We start from the raw sequence: 20,556 nt of genomic DNA on the forward strand, positions 1-20,556 counted from the left end.
CAGGGCTGCCTCCTCCTCAGACAGTGCTGAGTCCTATGGATACTGTGTTCCCAGGGCAGGGCTGCCTCCTCCACTGACAGTTCTGAGTCCTATGGATACTGTGTTCCCAGGTCAGGGCTGCCTCCTCCACTGACAGTGCTGAGCCCTATGGATACTATGTTCCCAGGTCAGGGCTGCATCCTCCACTGACAGTTCTGAGTCCTATGGATACTGTGTTCCCAGGTCAGGGCTGCATCCTCCACTGACAGTGCTGAGCCCTATGAATACTATGTTCCCAGGTCAGGGCTGCCTCCTCCTCAGACAGTGCTGAGTCCTATGGATATTATGGTTTTTATTTTTTTCTATATCTTTGTTAAAATTTACAAATTAAGTACAGCAAGGTATTAACAAAATTCAACAGTCATAATGTAATAAAAGGTATGGTGATGAGCTACTATTAACTAAAACAAGGGTTTTTTGAACATAAGCTCTTACCTGACAGTGTATCTGACCTATACGGCTACTGATGACCCACAGGCAGGTAGTGTAGACAGTGTGAGATTTCATCCCACTGCTTCGAAGAATGGTGTCCCATTTAACACTGAGGAAGTATTTATGTCTGGAATTTTCCATCTAATATGTCCAGACTGAGGGTAATTGTGGGCACGAAAGTGTGGAAAGCAAAACCATGGATGGAGGCACTACTGAGTTCTGCTGAAATATGCTGGTTACAGCAAGCCCGGGTTGCTCAAGGAGAATGCTTCCTGTTTAGGCTGCTAGCCCTAATCCTTGTACCAGAAGGACATTGCTGCGTGTGGCTAAGTGCTCAACGAGCGAAAGGAAACAAACAGAACTGTTCTTTTTCTAAGGTTCACTGCAGTAGAAGAAAATGACAGATAATCCCAAGTAGAAGACTACAGATAAACCGATGTGTGCATCCAAATATGTGGAACAGAGGAAACCTCACCTGTAAGAGTAAAAGGTGAAAATCCCATTGTGGCTGAGTTTTGCACCTCCAGCATAAGCACCACCTTTTTCTCGAATTTCTGTATGCAGAAACTTGGCAGTCATCAAGCATGCAAGGATTTTGAGACTGAAATGGATTAGAAAATCCTGTTAAAAACATGTCTGATAAAAAAGCATGCAGTGAAATAATTATTGGAATAAGTGAAAATGAAAATAAACTCAATCTGTAAAGTAATGCCATATAAATCATGGTCCCATATTTTGGTCTTGTTTTTTACAAGATGGGGGTCTCGCTGTCTCCAGGCTGGAGTGCACTGGTGCAGTCACAGCTCACTGTAGCCTTGAACTCCTGGGCTCAAGGGATCCCCCCTCCCCAGCCTCCTCAGTAGCTGGGACTACAGGTATATGCCACCAAGCCTGGCTATTTTTACGTATTTTGTAGAGGCAGGGTCTAGTTTTGTTGCCCAGTCTGGTCTCAAACTCCTGGCGTCAAGCAATCTTTCTGCCTTGAAAGTGCTGGGATTACAGGCAAGAGATTTTTTTTTAATTACCAAAACTAAAAACCACAAGGAAGAACAATTTTCAAAGAGTTGGCTTAGATTACAGGGTTGAAGTGAGAGGTGGTGGGGAGGAAATCTGAACACTTCCAGCATCACACTGCTTCACTTGTTCCAATGTATACATGTCATTTTAAAATCTGATCAAGTAGAAAGAGGTTATTTCTACTGTAAAGGCAAATGTGCAAATGAACTTCTATTTAAATGCCTCACATTAGAATACGGAAAAAAAGGAAAGTTAAGTCAGAGTTTTGTAGGAATCCCTTAAGAAAACACACACACTCCGCTAAAGCACATTTCTAGCAGCGAAGCTGATTTCCTTTGCCTTCCACTGTGAATGGTAGTATCACACTCTAGATGACTCCAGAATGCATCCACCTTCGACAGAAGGCAGAGCCATGCCTGCCACTGCAGGGAAGTCAATGATGGTAGCATCTGCAGTAGACACAGGCTCCCCAAAGATGCCCATGGCAAGATCAGCCCCAGGTCCCTGCTTCTACTACACCTTTTCCCAAAGCAGATGAAGGGGGTCAAATAGGCCAGGTGGGAAATGGAGGAAGGAGTGGGCGTGTTCCCAGCGGCTGTGGTAGAAGTCACAACCATCTAGCGTGGGTCCACCAGGAGAAACCCGGCACCACTTGGGTGGCTGGGGCACCATCAGCTGAGAACAGCGAGGCTGGAGCCAGACCCTGGGGGAGGGAGCCCTGACGCACCAACAGGGACTGGCATTTCATCTGTCCATATGATACTCTTGAGAAGCTTCTATTAATTGTATATTACATTAAAAGCACATGCTCATTGTTGAAAGATTACAAAATACCAAAAGCCAGGAGAAAAACATCTATTAGCCTCTTCACAGTTTCCATGTTTTCGGTCTACATCTTCCTATTGGACGGCGCGAACAGGTATCACTATTCTGCTGGCACAGCAGACAGATATCTACCTTTTGCAAATACGGAAATAAACGGACAAAACAGCTGAGCCACTATCATCTTTTCTACAGATCTGAGAGCTCTTCTCTTTCTGGGCCCCCACTGCAGCCCCACGTTTCTTCCTGCCTGGCTCCTCCGCCCCTCCTGTGACACACATGTACCCTGAAGGCCCGGCTCCTTCTCCAGTCAGGACAGGCTGCACAGGCCTAGCCTGCCTTCCCCTTCTACCAGGCTCCCTCTTTGGTTTAGGCCCTCATGGGGGTAGCTGCCTGGGACAAAGACACAGGAAGTGAATTTCCGGGATATAAGATGCTTGCACATATCTGTGTCACACTCACACACCCAATTGACGGGTCCCCAAAGGTGCACGTCTGTGAGTCTGTCTTCCCGGTCTAGTCAGTTTCCCCAGATGGGATGAACACAGACATGGGGCAGCCACAGTTCAGAAGGGCCTGGAGGGGCCAGTCTGTGGGCTACAAATTCGCTCACTTCATGCCACTTTGAGAGCAGACCTGACCCTGACACTCAGCTGTGGCTTCAGCCCTTCAACCAAGGGCCTCCTTCCCTGAGCTTCTGACTTGGTGGGGAGATGAGGGAGGTGTACTCCTTAGAGCAACTGTGAGCTGGCCTCCAGCCCTGCCAGCTGCAGCACTCTGCAGCACCCCTGGTCTCTCCCCACTGCCCTGTCCCTCCGTGGCCCATGCCAGGCACCCCCACCCACCCACAGTCATGATCATGAGGTTCTCCGGCAGCCCCCACAGTTGCCTCCCACTCTTTCCTCCGTGGCTTCCTGTCTTAACCTGCCTTTGCTCTCGTTCCATGCATCTGTCTTCATGAAGGCTTAATCTGCCATGTGGATCAGAAATCAGCCTAAATTCACTCAGTTTTTACCTAGAGATGAGGTGAGTACATGGGGCATTTTGAAAGGAGTCTGTGTTTAGGGTCACAGATACCTGTTTTGTTTATAGGAATCCTCAAGAATAGAAACTGTTTATAAAGGTGACTGGCTCTAAAGCTGGGCCTTTGCTCACGAAGACTCTGCTGTTTAAGGAGGAGCGCTCAGAGACATGCAGCCCCTGGCCCAACACTCGCAGTTGGCGTGGACTTCCCACTAAAACACACCCTGCGAACTCCAACAGGCTTGACAAGCTGCTTCCATAAGGCTCAGGCCTGGGAGGGCCCGACCTCCACCCTCCTACCTGGCATGATCTGGGTCCGTGTAGGGGACAGTTCGGATGCATTCGCCCACGTAGTTCACTGGGAAGGGCATCAGGAAGTGGGTCTTCATCTGCCAGGGCTTGAAGGTGGGTTCCTGAGGGACAAGGTATAGTCAGAGGCTGTGCTGCCAGGCACTGCCCACAGCACTGGGACACAAGAGCAAGACACTGCAGTTATGTCACTTCAAACAATTTCTCACTGCAAAACATCAAGTCCTCCAATTCTGACATGATGCTTTACTGTTCAATTAAAAACATTTCCCTCCACACCGTTTCTATCACAGCTGATGCTCTGGGAATGTGTTAAATCACTCTACTCCACAAGGAACTGAACCAAACTGCATCAGAACCACGCTGAGGGAGGGGAAAAGATCTGTCAGGCTGCTCCACTGGTGTAGACTCAGCTCAGGAGCTATGTTCAAAGGAGGGTGAGCTGCCCAGGAGTAGACCACCCAGAGCAGCAGCCCTCACCTCCTCAGCACAGGAGGACGCACCCGCACCAGGGCCCTCACCTCCTCGGCACAGGAGGACGCACCCGCACCAGGGCCCTCACCTCCTCGGCACAGAAGGATGCACCCGCACCAGGGCCCTCACCTCCTCGGCACAGGAGGACGCACCCGCCCCAGGGCCCTCACCTCCTCGGCACAGGACACACCCACACCAGGGCCTTCGCTCAGCACAATCAAAGAGAAAAAGCTCAGGGTGGCAGTGACAAAGGACACACTGAACTCACAACTCTAGGGACATGCCGGCCCCACAGACAGGCAGACGGAGAGACGATCACCATCAGCGGCAGACACAGCCGTAGAGGGATGCACCCGACCACTGGGAAGCCAGATGGGCTGTGGTTCTTACCATGACCAGCTTCCTAATGATCTGGGAGCCGTTGCGAGCGTGGGCATCTCCATCAGAGCTGCTAGGCGCAGGTTTCTGAAAATCAAGTTCCCAAGAAAAATGAAAAATCCAAAACTCACCTGAAACAGGTAAGAAGGAACAGAGTTTATAGAACTCACAGAGCTAATAACAAGTGTTAGGGTGGATTTCAGTATTTTAAATAATAAATGCTATAAAGGAGAAAAATTTATCATTCATGGGTTACCATATGGAAAATTTTTTAAAAAGATAGAAAATAAAAATAGGCTGCGCATAGCGGCTCCTGTCAATGAGGTAGGAGGACTGCTTGAGTCCAGGGGTTTGAGACCAGCCTGGGCAACGCAGGGAGCCCCCATCTCAACAAAAACATTTAAAAATTAGCCAGTCATGGCGGTGCATGCCTGTGGCCCCAGCTACTTGGGAGGCCGAGGCTGGAGGATCACTTGAGCCCGGGAGGTCACCATGGCTAGGCTGCAGCTAGCTATAATGGCACCGCTGCACTCCAGCCTGGGTGACAGAGCGAGGCCCTGTCTCAAAAAATTAAAAACTAAAGAAAGAAATAAAGAGAATAATGAAATAAATGAAGAAAATTTTAAAATGAATTTTCAGATGGTCAAGAAAAAGGTGGCCTTGTTATACGGTGCAAAGAAAATAAGCTTCTTTCCTCCTTCTGCACTTTCTCGTCGTAAATCTGTCAAATCAAGAGGACATGTAAAGGGCAGGGAGACCATGCCCAGATAAGAACCAGGGACACAGACACCAACGGAGAAGGCGTCAGAAACATCCTCTGCAAAATCCACACTGTCAGCCTCCCCCACTGACATCCGTGAACTAGATTACAACCCTCTTTGTAAATTAATCAGATTTATTAAATTAGTTATCACCGACATAACTGTTCTACAGACAAATTCATGGATTCATGAGTCAAAGAAACAGCAGTGAAGCAGCCTTCTTCAGGCCACGGTTTTGGGCTGTTCCTATGCCAGAGTAACCCAACCGAAGTCTTTCTTCCTGTCAGACTACTTGCTGCAAGGCACAGAGTGAGTCCAGAATCTAAGGCTACACCGCAGGGTCTGAACTTACTTAACTGGGCCAACACTGGACTAGACACTTAATCCTCCTGAACCTCAGTCTCTTCACGTGCGTAATGAGAGATATGAACAACCACATGCTGGATTGTTCTGAGACCTGAGTTAATACATGTAAAACCCGAGAGCTGCCCCTGCCAGGCATGCACCAGGCGCCAGTGCCACCATCAGTGCATACCTCGACCACGTGTGGACGCACGGGCCTCCGTTCCTTCTTACTTCGACCAATGCTTCTAAGGAAGTTTTCTACCACTTTTTCTGTCTGAGCCATCTGCTGAGGAGTCGCATTCACTGAACACCTGTTTGAAAGTTATATATACATAAAACCATCGTTAGAAAAAATAGTTTTAGTAATTCATCACATTTTATATAAATAATTCAAAAATAAAAATGTTTTTTATAAAAAATACTTTCAAAGATGAAAAGGTGACAATATGGACAATATGCTCTAAAATATTTTAAAATAAGCTATACTGCATTTTAATGCTTTTGCTTTTTAAAAACAACTTAATATTAGCCAAATGCAGAAATAACACAGCCACCTTCCTGCTTTGTAGTGCTTCGAGTTACCAAGAAATTTCCACAGTTCAGTGTGTCAGCTAATAAAACTGTCCAGACACAGACAGCCTGAGCCTCTAAAGTCGTCTTCCAAAGGGCAAAGAAAATACAGAGATTAAGATCTGCTAACTATGCCTTCAGAATTACACTATTGAAACACTGACAACTTTTAAAATTACTGTCCAACAGTCATCAATTTGAAAATCTGAACTGGTTTTTAAAGCAGAAAACCATAAAACGCAAAAAATTACCACGCTTTCAAAGTTACATGAAAATAGAACTTTTCCAAATTCTGCAGAATTGCAGATACTATCATATAAAATCTACTTGAACTCTACAGTATATGACAAAGTGTGTATTGTTTCCTTCTGGCTGTAAATCCTAAACGTATTCTAAAGTAACAGCAGGTACCATTATATCAATACTAACTATATCCCAGGTACGTATGCTACCTTGTAGATACTTTTCCTTTTATTCCTCACAATAAACCTGCAAAGGAAAGTTTTATGGAGGAGGAAGCAGAAGGCTCAGGTGGGTCAGCTGCCCAGGACCGCCTGGGTGCAAGGTGAGTGCTGGCCATGCGCTGGAAGCCAGGCCTACCTGAGCCCAGCGCCCAGCGACCCCAACCACCAGGCCCCAGCTCTGGCCACCCACAGACCGCCCTGTACAATCTGCCAGGGATTCTCAAGACATGACTCGGGAAAGGCACCAGGACTCTCTGAAGAAGGATATGTTCTCAAGTACTGACGAATACCTCAATGTTACTGACAATACGATGCTGAAAATAAACAGTTCATCATGCTTCAACTTCAATCACGCTCACAAACCTGAGGGCATATCCTCAGAGCATCACGTGACTTTAGAAGAAACTGCACTTGTGCTCTGGTCCTGAGCAAGCTTACCTTCACAGATCTGCCGTTTACCAACCATTTGCTGTGGAAGCAATATAACTAAGTATTTGCCCTCAATCTATTTGCAGTTCTAGAACACAACTACCCTATGTTCTTTCCTATCTCCAACTTTTAATAAGCTTAAAATATTTTTTTCTTAGTTTACTAGAGCACTTGACTTCTACAATAAATTTTATAACCTATACCTCTACCAAGTACTCTATCTTGAAGTTCCTATAACAAGTGAAAAATACCTAAAAACTACACTTAATTATTTAAAAACAATCACAAACGTACCTCATATTATCACCATTTAATAGGTGCTTCTTGATACGCGGGAGCTTCCTCAGGATGGGTTTGATGTCTGTCATTTCTGCAATCCTCTTCATCAGCCGTACCTGAAACAGAGGAAGCTCACTCAGCCAGAGGCCACGAAAGACCACTCAGCGTGAGCCACGCACCCATGACATCAGAACTCTGTTTGAGCAGGGGTTATGTGTGTGAGTGTGCGGCTTGAGGGCTGGAACGGGGGTGCAGGAGTGGTATAAAGAGGAAGATGAGTTAAAACCAACCAACCAGGCCGGGCGCGGTGGCTCAAGCCTGTAATCCCAGCACTTTGGGAGGCCGAGGTGGGTGGATCACGAGGACAAGAGATTGAGACCATCCTGGTCAACATGGTGAAACCCCGTCTCTAATAAAAATACAAAAATTCAGCTGGGCATGGTGGCGTGTGCCTGTAATCCCAGCTACTCAGGAGGCTGAGGCAGGAGAATTGCCTGAACCCAGGAGGCGGAGGTTGCGGTGAGCCAAGATCACGCGCCATTGCACTCCAGCCTGGGTAACAAGAGCAAAACTCCATCTCAAAAAAAAAAAAAAAACAAAAACAAACAAACAAACAAACAAAAAAACCCCAACCAACCAATTTTTCCCTATATTTGGTCAGTTAGAAAGTTAGCATTTGAGACATTAATGTATTCCCAAAGAAATCAGCAACTCGGGAACATGTGGGTAAACCAGAGTCGCACAGGTTCCTTCCAGGCTTCCCACCTGATCCATCCCACTGAAGGCCTCCCGCAGGTCCCCTGCGGGCGTGAGGGTCCTGCCAGCCCTGATGGATGCGTACAGGTGTCCGGAGTCGGGAATTCCATTGGCAAGCTCCTGGGCGGTCATCTTCACCAGCACTTTGAAGTGCTCTTCTTCTTCAAAGCACGGGCTATGAAAAAAGGCAAAGAATAAATTCCTGGAGACCCTTTCATCATGCCCCTTCAATATCATGGACAGTTTATTAAGAATAAGTTTTCAGACTATTTCACCAACCAAAGAAATTTTCTAAGTCCATATGAATAACAAGTAAAACCACCTGGAAGTCAACAACCAATACAAGTAAAATTGTCTACTTTAAAGTACTTCAAACGAAGATGTCTGGCACAGCCCAAGAATGGACAACTCTTCAAATGCAGTTACTTGTTAAATATTTCACTCCATAGATGCATCATGTCTGGCAAGTTTCGATCCAGGCAGAGAGAGGAGAAAAGCACACCCTGAAACACAGAAAACACAGCGGAGGAATGGAATTAGGGGCGAACTGCACAGTAACAGAAAGCCACTGGAGAAAAACTTCACCACAGCCGTCATCTAACAGTGACAGGCTACCTGCTCGTAGGTGTCCATGTGTGAGTCGTCGGGGAGCACGTGGGGAGCAGCACTCATCCCTCCAGTCTTCAGTTCGATCTGCTGAGCCTGCTCCCGGTAGTCAAGAAGGCCGCAGCCCAGCCTGACAGAGGAGAGACACATCGTGCCGATTACAAGGAAATCTTGACAGAACCATTTTTAAAATTGTGCATCTTTAAATACAAGTTGCTTACATTAATTCAATAACTACAGCTCTCCCAACCTCTTTACATTTCGAAGGTCATAAAGCAGGAACACACTCTGGCCTTTGCCCTCAGGAGTTCACGTGCTCTCTCCCAGGGAGACACCAGCTTCTCATGCCTAAGAAGTCAGTGTCCAGGGGCACAAGACACTTTGGGAGGCCTGTTTCTGCACTCAAAACAACATTCTAAAATATGCATTTCCAGGCGTGATCGTCTAAGTAAATGTTTCATGAATACCCCCTACTCTCTTCGCCCACTCCCTGTGATACAAACTTCCTTCTCTCAAATGTCTGGTAGCCTAGCAGGGGAGTCCAAAGACTACACACTAAGTTTTTAAGAAAAGCATCTTCATCTCAGCACTCATGCTTTTGAAAGAAACATTCCTAGTGATACTGCTAATGCCAGAAGTCATTAACTTAGTCAAGGAACAACTGTAAGTGTTTTCTAAAGTGCTGCGAAAGGATGAGCAGTGGCCCTCTATTTAAAAAGAAAGCCAGGGGCCTTTCAAAACCCTGAAGACACTTTCCATCTGAGCAGATCCTCAACCAGGGTGCAGAAGGCATCACAGCCAGGTAGCTTTCTGCAGCATGAGGACAACTTCACTGTCACGAAGCGAAGACACCGGATGCTCACCAGGTTGGGCAACGGCCCCCGAAGCTGGCTGTAGGGTTCCCTGTCACCTGATTTTCCTGGATAGGAACGGAAGCCCACAGCCCTGTCTACTGCTTGTCCTGCAACCCTCAAGCTGGCAGAGCAGGGCAAAAGGACAAGTGGTGATGTGTGCACTCGGGTGTGTGTTTCCTGATCTGTGCACACACCACCTTGGGAGGACGCCAGCAATGCAGTCAGCTCGGAAGAGCAACGCAGACAGCAGGACATCCATCTGTCCCCAAGGCAGCCTCGGGCCACACTGCACACTGAACTACCCAAACTTTCAGATTAAACAATCATTCCTTGCCAAAGCGTAACAGATTAGTATGCTGAGACAGAGATCTATAAGCATCTCCTTATATTATGCCGGGGATTCATAAATATTTCAATGTACTATAGTAAGAAAATGTTACTTTCATAAAAACAAATTCTAAACCAACATACCGTACACTTTACTTACACATTAACACTGTTAAGTAGTGACTCACTGAAGGTAATTCCTACTGATGCATTACAACAATAGAGATATGCACACAAAGCAGATATTAGTAAGACACAAGGGCATGCTGCAACTCGTACTTGGTGAGGACGCTGCAGAAGAGGGGCACGTAGGGCCTCAGCTCCTCGGGGAGTGTGTTCAGGCTGCAGAAGGCCCGGAAATACACCACGCCATTGGTGGGCTGAGGGCAGTACTGAACAGGGATATCTCCAGCTAGGAAAACAAAAGGGATTTAATGTTTACTGCTGCCAGTATAATTTTAACCATATTTAATATTTAAAAAACAATGCTACTGCTTTTCAAGAATGGAAATTCAAGACTTAGAGTTTATATAAATTTCCCTGTTGCATTTTCATGATTACATCCGGAATTGTCTTCAATAGTAGAGCAACCTGCGCTCTCCGAGGAATGGGAATGGAAGGACAGAGCCACGGCCTGCTGGTCTCATAACTGTGAGTTCCGGCAGGTGCGCCCGCCTCTCTCCACCCCACCTTCCTTACCCAACCTCTCCCCAACAACCACAGAGAACTCCAACCAGGTCCCCTCAATGGCCCCTGGGCCCACATCACACCCGTCCTCAGCACTGCTCATCTTCCCCAACAGGCCCTGCCACCCGAGGGCTCCAAACAAGGCTCCTGGTGCCACCCCCCCACTCCTCCTGACCTCTTGAGGGAAGGGCTGAGCATTCAGCTTTGTATGTTCCTACCTAGCAGAGTGCCCCAGACCAGCAGAGACACCAAGGCATGAACAGATGTCTCATTTACTGTCACTCATTGTTTTAGTGAACACTTAATGAGATTCAGGACATAAAAACTGCAGGGGTTAATAGATCAGAGGAATGTTTGCCTCGATTCTCACAAGTGCACACACACACAAAAAGAAATCAGACGGAAGCACGGTGAGTGCTGCCAGAAGATAAAAATGGGTTGGAGACGCTTCACAGGACACAGGAATGCCCAGGGCGAAATCTCATCCCCATCTTTGAGACGCAAGTGACAGCCATGCTCCCCTCAGCTCAGTAACACCTGGCCACACCCACTGGCAAGCTCAGCATCAACACCGTCCCAGGTAAGGTTACCCTAGAGATGCCTCTCCTGCTACAAGCCAGGAGCCAGAGAGAAAGGAGGTGCCCTGAGAACTCAAAAGCAGTGACAGACACGGGGCAAAAATTACCATGAATGAAACGCACCACAGCAAGAAATGCCAGGACGAGGCAGGGGGTGCACCTGGCCTCCGAATCCCTTTCAGCTCCGCGCCCACTCTCTCGAGGCACTCTTGCCCCCCGACTTCCTCTCTATGTGGACGGCACGGTTAACAGTTGGGACAAGGGGCTCTGAGGATGCCTCTATTTTCAAAACTGCACTTAATACAGTCACAGCATAACCCAAATCCTCATGATTCTAGAAGCAGCGAATCAGAGTGCCCTAGCAAACCCACTCTCAGAAACACACACATAGGCTCTTACTGAGTGAAGGAGTCTATGGCCACTGAGAATTAGAAACTAGGTATAAGACATGCAGAGGCCGAGACTATGAGTGAGCAGGGAGCACCTCCAAGATGTGACTCTACTGCTGCTGTGAGGAGTGACATTTCACTCCACAAAGGAACCCCAGCCCCCATGAAAAGCAGTGTTCCCAAGGACCTGTCAGGACCACGTCCAGCTCCGTGGCAGGTATGGTGGGCTCGATATCTGAAACTTTCAACGCTGGCAGGCAAGAGGCATCCTGAGGTTTGCTTTGCCGCGTCCGTAATTCTAAACCTAAAAAAGAAACAAGAAAAAGGAACATTCAGGACCATAATGAAAAGGGCTGATGCAGCTTATCCCTTCTCTGCGTTATTTTACATCCAGAATGAGCCGTCCATGCCAAGTATGGGGAGTAAGTGAGCACTGTGGTTTGCAAAGCACCTCCTATTTCCAGGCTGACCAAACTGAGAGGCACTAATAACCTGCTTAGCGGGTAGCCCTCTCCCTAACTGGCATTCTTCTATTGCGGAACAATTCCGTCAGGGAGTGGTGGTTTGCTCAAGCTGCTTCCCCTGTACCCCTCTCCAGAGTTAACATTAAATAGATTCAACTTGTTTTTAGAGTTTTCAAACCATTTCTTGATGGACTGAAATTTAGTGATCTTTATACATATTTTCTTTTTGTTTTGAGACCGGGTCTGGCTCTGTCACCCAGGCTGGAGTGCAGTGGCATCATCTCGGCTCACTGCAGACTCTGCCTCCCGGGCCCAAGTGATCCTCCCGCCTCAGACTCCTGAATGAACGGCTGGGACTACAGGGCACACCACCGTACTTGGCTAATTTATGGTTTTATTTTTTGGTGTGTTTTTTTTTTTTTTTTAGAGATGAGGTTTTGCCATGTTGCCAAGGCTAGTCTCGAACTCCTGGACTCAAGTGATCCTCCCACTTCGGCCTCTCAAAGTGCTGGGATTTCGGGCATGAGCCACGGCACCTGGCCCCATACTTGTTTTCTATTGTTTCATTTTCACTAATTTCAACAAAAGACTTATAGGATCACATACATCACACAAATTACAGTGGTGCTTAGAAAGACACTTCCTGGGCCTGACAGCCCATTCATCAATGACGGAGTCAGCTCCTTCACGGGGGATGCCACTTAGCCACAGCCTACGAGGAAGAGCCACAAGACCCAGATGTGGTCTCAGCCCTGATGGCCGTCAGTGGAATGGCTTCCCAGTGCAACACCGTGCCAAGCAGATACACAAATGCATTATTCCACAACTCGCAGGGAGGGCTGTGCTGAGTTCCCGCTTTAACTCACAGTCCCACAGAGAACACTCCTGGTGTCTGATGGGCTGACCTCCCCCATGTTCCACTGCCACTTTCTGAAGTTCCCTGAGGGCGTGCTGAGCACTTAGAGAACGGGCCTTGGGGCACAGTGAGCAACTCAGCGGTGTTGTGCTCCACAGGTGCCCCACCGCAGGCTCCAGCTCTTCCGCCCACCTCTGGAGCTGCAACTGCCATCATCACCCCTGCTCCCGACAGCACAGAGCTCAGACTTTCTGGGCTTTGCAGGCCTTCCCCCTCCTGTTCACCATCTAACATCCTGAGTTTCCGCTTGGAGGTTTTCTAATCTATGGCTAGGCCACAAAGCTCCCTCCTCCCTCTTCTGTGACCTGGCTTCCCCCGGGGTCCTTGGGCCCACCTGCGCTAAAAGACGCTGCAGCTACCCTGACGCCCCAGTGCTCCTTCTCTGAACGCACTCACGGTCAGTGGGAAAAGCCTCCGGCACGTCCTCTTTTTCCTTGCAGCACATCACACACTCCCTGATGGCGGAGGCTTCACCCCTTCACAGGGCTTAAGACACACACTGAAGTATATAGTTTCCCATTCACCTTTCCTGCACTGCTGTCCTCTACTGACTGGCTTTTAATTCAGAATCCTAACACTGCCATGCACACTTTAAGACTTACTGACCTGAAATAACCATTAAATGCACCAGCACTGTGTCCTCCTTTAAAGGAGCTCTGGCGTGAATGTGCAAAGGGAAAATCTGCAGTATGAGCACTGCTCACTCACCTACTGGGCTGGACTGTAATATGCTGGGTTTTCTTAAAGCTCACCTCTGAGGCCAGGCCATGAATAGGAAGTAATTTAGGAAACGTACAATCTGCTGCCTATTCATGGATTTATCACATGTGCTCACAAACAACTTCAATTAATAGTGGGAAGATTGGAGCTTGTCAATTATCACAAAACAGAGTTCAATAAGGGGGAAAAAGACTTTAAGGTTAAAAAAAAAAAAACAACAGAGCTTAAAATAGTTGTCTCTAAACAAGAATTCAAATGCAAAGAACAGGTTACAAATTGACATTAATTTTTCTTTTACCGCATTATGTCACTTCAAAATTGGCAAGATCAAAATGGAATCACTTATCTTCCACCTAACGTCCACTCTTACCTCCTGACAAGCCTGACAATTTCTCACATAACCCCAATCCAACGAGCTTTTTTGGCAGGAAAAGTGCATCTGTGTATGTGTTGCATATATTTTTAAAAGGCGTTATTAATACGTAACCTACAAGCATTAATATTCACAATTGTAAACCTGTAATTCAGTGAGTTCTGACAAACGTGGCAAGTTATGAAGCCACCACATCAGAGTGCCGAGCCTGTGTGGCACCTCCCAAACTCTCCCACACTCCACAGTCAACCACATCCCGACTCCAGGCCTCAGCAACTTCTCATGTCTCTGTCCCTGAGGCCTGGCCACGTCCAAGGCTTCCCGTAGTCAGTATGTCATCTTGCGCCTGGCTCACTTCCCTTTGCGGAAAGCTTTCAAGAGGCACCAGCACCAAGTGTGCATCACTGCTGTGTTCCTTTGCAGCAAGTGGCGTTTCTTTGTAAGGACGCACATGTTGATGGAAATCTGAGTTGTTTCAAGTTTTGTGCGGACACGTTTTCATTTCTCTTGAAGGAATGTCAGGAGCAGGGCTTCCTGGGTCCAGCGCATTGCCCGGCACTGTGGAAGGAGCGTTGGGAGCAGGGCTTCTGGGCTCATGCGTGTTGGTGGGCACTGAGAGAACTGTGACGCTGTTTCCTAGGTGGCCACACCAATTTGGTTCCTTTGGCAGCATGTGAGGGATCTCCTGCCTCTCAGGATTGACAATATTTGGTGCTGGCAATATTTTTTTAAATGCTAGTCATTCTAGTAGGTGTAAACGATCTATCACCGTAGTTTAAATCTGCATTTTTCTAAGAATTATGATATATTTCCCTAAGTAATGAGATTATTTTCCATGTAATGATTTATGTGCCTATTTGCCATTAGGATCTCTTAGGTGGTATCTGTCAAAATCTTTTGCCCATGTTTTAATTGGGTTGTGTGTTCTCATTACTGAATTCTTTGTTTTTCATATATTCTAAATATAGTCCTTTATCAGACACCACTTTTGCAAATGTTTCTTCCCAAGGGCAGAACTACCTCTGAGATCCACATGGCCCCTGCTCTCCTGCGGCGTCCTGCCTGCCTTAGCTCTGCCCGGCCACTCCCCCAGCTGCCGCCAACTCCACTCTCACTTTTCTCTTCACTCCAACCACCCCGGCCGAGGTCGTCACGTTGTGCTTAGGTTTCCAATTGCCTCTCAGAAGTTTTTGCTATTCAATTTCTCAATTTTTCTTCAAAACTATCCTGAATGAGGCTGTCGTTACACTGCTAATGGCAGTTCTCCTATCTCAATACATGAAGCACCAGCATACTCCCCATCCTCCACTCAGGCCCTCCCCAGGGTCTCTGGGCGGCCTGTCTCCCCCATACATGCTGTGCTCCCTCCATGCCCACCGCTCCACATTCCGAGTGGGCACACCATCCCCATGTGCCCCACGCCTGTCCCACAGAATCCTGCTGCTGCTTCGTGGCTGGCACACACGCTCTGTGCCTGAGACAGGCCTCTTCCAACACACAGCTCTCACTGTCCACACTGCACACAGGCCACGCCTTTTTTTTTTTTTTGAGACGGAGTTTCGCTCTTGTTACCCAGGCTTGAGTGCAATGGCGCGATCTCGGCTCACCGCAACCTCCGCCTCCTGGGTTCAGGCAATTCTCCTGCCCCAGCCTCCTGAGTCGCTGGGATTACAGGCACGCGCCACCATGCCCAGCTAATTTTTTGTATTTTTAGTAGAGACGGGGTTTCACCATGTTGACCAGGATGGTCTCAATCTCTTGACCTCGTGATCCACCCGCCTCGGCCTCCCACAGTGCTGGGATTACAGGCGTGAGCCACCGTGCCCGGCCTACAGGCCACGCCTTCTACACCAGGAACAGGCCTCTACCAACACACAGCTCTCACTGTCCACACTGCACACAGGCCACGCCCTCTATACTACGGACAGGCCTCTTCCAACACACAGCACCTAATAAATAAAAAGTATTTACAAAATATGTAAAATAAGTATGTCTTTTCAAGCTATTTCTTTTCAGTTATTCTTGCCTTTCCTACTGAACTATAAGGAGGATTTTCTGAGACTATCTGAACCCGCTGCACTGAATGTGAGCTCTGTCAGTGCCCAGTGGACATCTACTGGTTGAAATAATACTTGCCTCCAACTATTAACTCACTAGCAAGTCCACCAGGCCCAAGTGCAGGTTAGGGAGCTGCACGGCTCAGAAGGACGCCTCTGACCTTTCTCGTGGACCTGCTGCCTGTCTCTGGGGGACAGGGCCTCAACCTTCTGCTTGAGCTTCGTGGCCTCCAGCTGAGCTTGCTTCTCGCGATACTTGTCATCCGGCCTCATTGATAAAGTCAGCTTATGCTGATTATTCTGCAGCAATCACAGGGACAACAAAAGCCAAGTGAAAACCAGGTCTTACAGGAACCTCACACTGAGCGAGCCTCTGCTGGTATGCTCTTGGTCCTGGAGTTCTACCTACCACTTTAAAAACCGCAATCGTAGAACATACCTCTAAAGCTGATTTGCTGATGAAGGTATGCAAGCCGTTAATGCTTCCCACCACACCTGCCTAAGTGGTAGGTACAGGATTCACATATGCTGTTATTCTATTAGGGTTATTTTAATTATTATGGTCATTAACTCTTAACCATATCAATACTAAACATTTTCATGACACTTTAGTTGTAAAAAGGTTTGCACTTTTAAGTACCACAGATCTTGGATTTTAGTCGAAATTGAAAATAATATAGAATTCTAATTTATTTTTTTGTCTAGTGTTCATTCTACTATGAACTTCTAAAAGGCTAGAACTACATTTCCCATTCAATACTTTATAAATTATTTGAACAAAATAGATGTTGATGTAATATAAAAATAAATGTTAGGTGTTTTCATGCACTTCCCCTGTTTCAACAATTAAAAAATCGCACATGCACAAAATGCTCCCATATGAAACACTACAAACAGAGGTGAGAGGACTAGAAGACATCAGGAAGTTTATGTCAAATCACAGCAGCTGCGAGAAACTGCAGGTCAAGTTACGGAATCACGTCTCTTGTCTAAAACAATGGAACCCACTGGAGAGTTCCCTTCAAAGCAGACAACAGTCTCTCTCACCAAAGTTCTACCACCTTAATGAGTACAAAGCAAGGAATATGCATCCAAGCACAGCTGCCTAAATATCTGAGAAAACAAACATAAGCCTCAAAAGAATTCACTCATGAAAACCAGAATATTTGTTACAATTGAGTGACTGTCCTCGTACTTTATATTCTTTTACTAATAAGAGAATATATGCAGATGTTTTATTCATACCCACACAGAAACATGCATATATTCACATATTAAAAATACACATGTACGTTCATCTAAAAAAAACTACTAACTTACACTAATATCTGGAAAATAATCTTTTAAGTTAATGTAAGCATTTATTATTATGATTTTTGAGACGGAGTGTCACTCTTATTGCCCAGGCTAGAGTGCAACGGTATGATCTCGGCTCATTGCAACCTCTGTCTTCCGGGTTCAAGTCCTGCCTCAGCCTCCCGAGTAGCTGGGATTACAGGCATGTGCTACCACACCTAGCTAATTTGTATTTTAGTAAAGACGGGATATCTCCATGTTGGTCAGGCTGGTCTCGAACTCCCGACCTCAGGTGATCCGCCCACCTTGGCCTCCCAAAGTGCTGGGATTACAAAGTGCTATGTCATGAGCCACAGTGCCCAGCAGCAATTAAATTTTTAATTAGAAATTAAGTCACCCATTAACAGAAATTACTTAAATGTATAGATTACATTCTTAAAATTCCTTTCATTAGTATAAAATTTAACTTCAAAATTAAAGAAATGAACTCTCCAATTTTCTTACCTTAAAATACTGTTTTACTTTTTCTTCTAAAAATTTTGGATTTTCCTGCAGGCACTGTCTGAATTTAGCCAACTGATTTCCCAACTTCAAGAGCTCCACAGGGTCCCCATCGTGGTTCCAGCAAGAAGCTATGTACTGAAAGGAAGAATTCCACATCCACAATGCAGCTGGTACCAAAAACATGGTATGACCTCCAAAAGTTGCCAAGACTTGATTGTTTATAACAAAAGTCATGTAATTCTTTGGTTGGAGAAACAAAAATAACTTCTTTTATCCCCATTTTATTCTAACAAAATAAAAAGCACTGGTTGAAATTATTTTTAGGAAATAACAGAGTACCAGTTATCATAAATCCTAACCCATTTAAAGTAATCTATTTCACATAAAAATATCAAAGCCAATTAAGCTAGTAACAAGACAAAAAGTCTATTATAAAAGTTTATATTCGATCAAAAAAGTATAACTTTCAAGGTTCAAATAAAGCGTTATCAGTATCCATCTATATTTTCAGTCCTAATCAAGATTAGCAAAGCCAAAAAACAAAAGCAAAGTGGTTGAGAAATGACTTACTGATGTCAGAGTCAGTCCAAAGCTGGTAGACTGATGTTTCATCTGTATTTCAATTTTATGAAGTGAAGCTTCAATTCGTTCATCTTCAAATCCTTTCCTAAAGAATACAATAAAGAACAAAGATGAGTCAGACACAATAGCTCATGCCTATGATCCCAGAACTTTGGGAGGCCAAGGCAGGAGGACTACTTGAACCTAGGAGTTTAAGACCAGCCTGAGCAACATAGAGAAACCCCTTATCTACTGAAAATACAAAAGTCAGCTGGGTGTGGTGGTGTACACCCCTAGTCCCAGTTAGGAGGCTAAGGTGGGAGGATCGCCTGAGGCTCGCAGGCGAGGAAATTAGTGAGCCAAGATCACGCCACTGCACACCAGCCTACGGGACAGAGTGAGACTCTGTCTCAAAACAAAACAAAAACCTAAGATGTTGCAAAGAAATAAAAGTTTTAGAAACAGATGGTAGCAGAGATAATATTTAAACAACTAAATATGAACAAACGCATGCTATATGACAGAGGCGGAAGGCCAAAACAATGGATCAGGCTCAGCTCCTCCCAAAAAGCAGGCAGGAATGAGGAACGAAAGCAGATTGTTACAAACAAGACACACTCAATGACTTCATCAATCGTTCTGTCTACTAGGTTTCTGACAGTCTCAATGTCTTCCTCTGCAATCCCCTGGAGGCCAACGCTAAAGTAGGCCTCCCTCGTGTAGCCATTGTACCTAGAAGACAAAACCAGAAATGATGCACTAGAATCCGGGCACATCCACCATGCCCTCATAATAGGCTTCATTTAAAGATCAGAACACAGAGCTTTCAACTCCAAGACTCCACCAAAAAGTGCATTAAAGCAGTGCTCTCGAGTAATTGGTTCCGTGTACATTCGTGTCGTTTTATATCTTTTTCAAAAAATAAAATTTAAACTTATGAGTTATGGCAAAATACATCTTAAAACTGAGAACGGCTGAGTTTTATAAAATTTTTAAAGTTTCTAATACTTAATAGCATGACCTTTAAGTGAGAACAGTATGGCATTCTAAGGCCCTGGAGAAGCTGTCTCTGTGCTGGGTGTCTTTTGGACAAATGCCTGCTTAAGGGACATGAACGGGTGTCTTCTTTTGGACAAATGCCTGCTTAAGGGACATAAATGGCTGGCAAGAGCTCTCTGCTGTGGTGGCCATTCTATGCACCATGAGACACTCAGCAGTTTCCTGGTCCCCCATCCTCCAACTGTAACAATCCAAAACCCAAAAATGTATGTTCCAGACATTGTCAAGTGCCAGGCGGGGACAGGGTGTGGAGGTGGAGGAGCAAAACTGCCCCCAACCAATGAGAACTACTAATTTAATCTAATCATAAACTCACCCAACATCCGGAGAAAAGTCTGTGCCAAGGCCAGATTCAATCAAGGCTTTGTAAAAGGGAGAATTGGGTCCAGAAATCAAGAGTGAAGACAGAAGACTTAATGTGAAGGCCTCAAATGTGTTGGTGATGCTGCATTGAAAACAAAAAGGAAGGGAGTAGGGGGAGAAACACAGCAAAGGGAAAATTCTTGGCCTTACGCACATTTTATTTAAAATCACTATATACCTGTCTAGAAATTCTTACATTTCAACATTTATTTTAACAACGATATGAGCAAAAGAGAATTTCTCTTAAATACTGGGATATTTTTTGAAAGGGGGGCCTAAACCATAAAATTAACTTCACTGTACATGAAATGCTCATCACCAGACAGCCTAACAAGCACTCTTCACACATGATTTAAATGAAAGGCACAGCAGCACCGCCATTAAGGAGACAAGGAACAAACCAGCAAAGGTCACAGGCACAGAGCTGCAGGCTGAGCACAGAAAGGTCAAGCTTTCCCTTGACCTTTCAAGGAAGCCCAAACCTCCCTTCCCGCACACCCCCGGGGCCCAGGCCTTCCCTCCCACACACCCCCGGAGCCCAGGCCTCCCCTCCCGCACACCCCCGTAGCCTAAGCCTTCCTTCCTGCACACCCCCGGGGCCCGGGCCTGCCTTCCTGCACACCCCCGGGGCCCGGGCCTGCCTTCCTGCACACCCCCGGGGCCCGGGCCTGCCTTCCTGCACACCCCCGGGGCCCGGGCCTCCC

General features: G+C 46.4%; 1 protein-coding gene and 1 long non-coding RNA gene across 2 annotated transcripts in view; one reads left to right on the forward strand and one right to left on the reverse strand.

Moving 5' to 3' along the window:
• PITRM1 (pitrilysin metallopeptidase 1) overlaps positions 1–20,556 on the reverse strand; it is a 46,710-nt gene that overhangs the window by 2,683 nt on the left and 23,471 nt on the right. The window contains exons 10-24 of the mRNA XM_017516396.2: positions 19,806–19,934; positions 19,049–19,162; positions 18,440–18,536; positions 17,870–18,004; positions 16,231–16,369; positions 11,727–11,843; positions 10,165–10,297; positions 8,714–8,834; positions 8,525–8,601; positions 8,108–8,273; positions 7,358–7,458; positions 5,791–5,911; positions 4,507–4,581; positions 3,634–3,746; positions 947–1,072 (exon numbers count right to left, since the gene is read on the reverse strand). Coding sequence (XP_017371885.1) covers positions 947–1,072; positions 3,634–3,746; positions 4,507–4,581; positions 5,791–5,911; positions 7,358–7,458; positions 8,108–8,273; positions 8,525–8,601; positions 8,714–8,834; positions 10,165–10,297; positions 11,727–11,843; positions 16,231–16,369; positions 17,870–18,004; positions 18,440–18,536; positions 19,049–19,162; positions 19,806–19,934 — 1,764 coding nt within the window. The remainder of the gene's footprint in view (positions 1–946; positions 1,073–3,633; positions 3,747–4,506; positions 4,582–5,790; positions 5,912–7,357; positions 7,459–8,107; positions 8,274–8,524; positions 8,602–8,713; positions 8,835–10,164; positions 10,298–11,726; positions 11,844–16,230; positions 16,370–17,869; positions 18,005–18,439; positions 18,537–19,048; positions 19,163–19,805; positions 19,935–20,556) is intronic.
• LOC108294505 lies at positions 7–1,191 on the forward strand. The gene is made up of 2 exons (XR_001821069.2): positions 7–110; positions 167–1,191. It is a non-coding gene; the product is annotated as an uncharacterized LOC108294505 (long non-coding RNA).

Source organism: Cebus imitator, unplaced genomic scaffold (genome assembly GCF_001604975.1).
Source record: "Cebus imitator isolate Cc_AM_T3 unplaced genomic scaffold, Cebus_imitator-1.0 Scaffold583, whole genome shotgun sequence".
In the NCBI taxonomy this organism is placed as follows: domain Eukaryota; kingdom Metazoa; phylum Chordata; class Mammalia; order Primates; family Cebidae; genus Cebus; species Cebus imitator.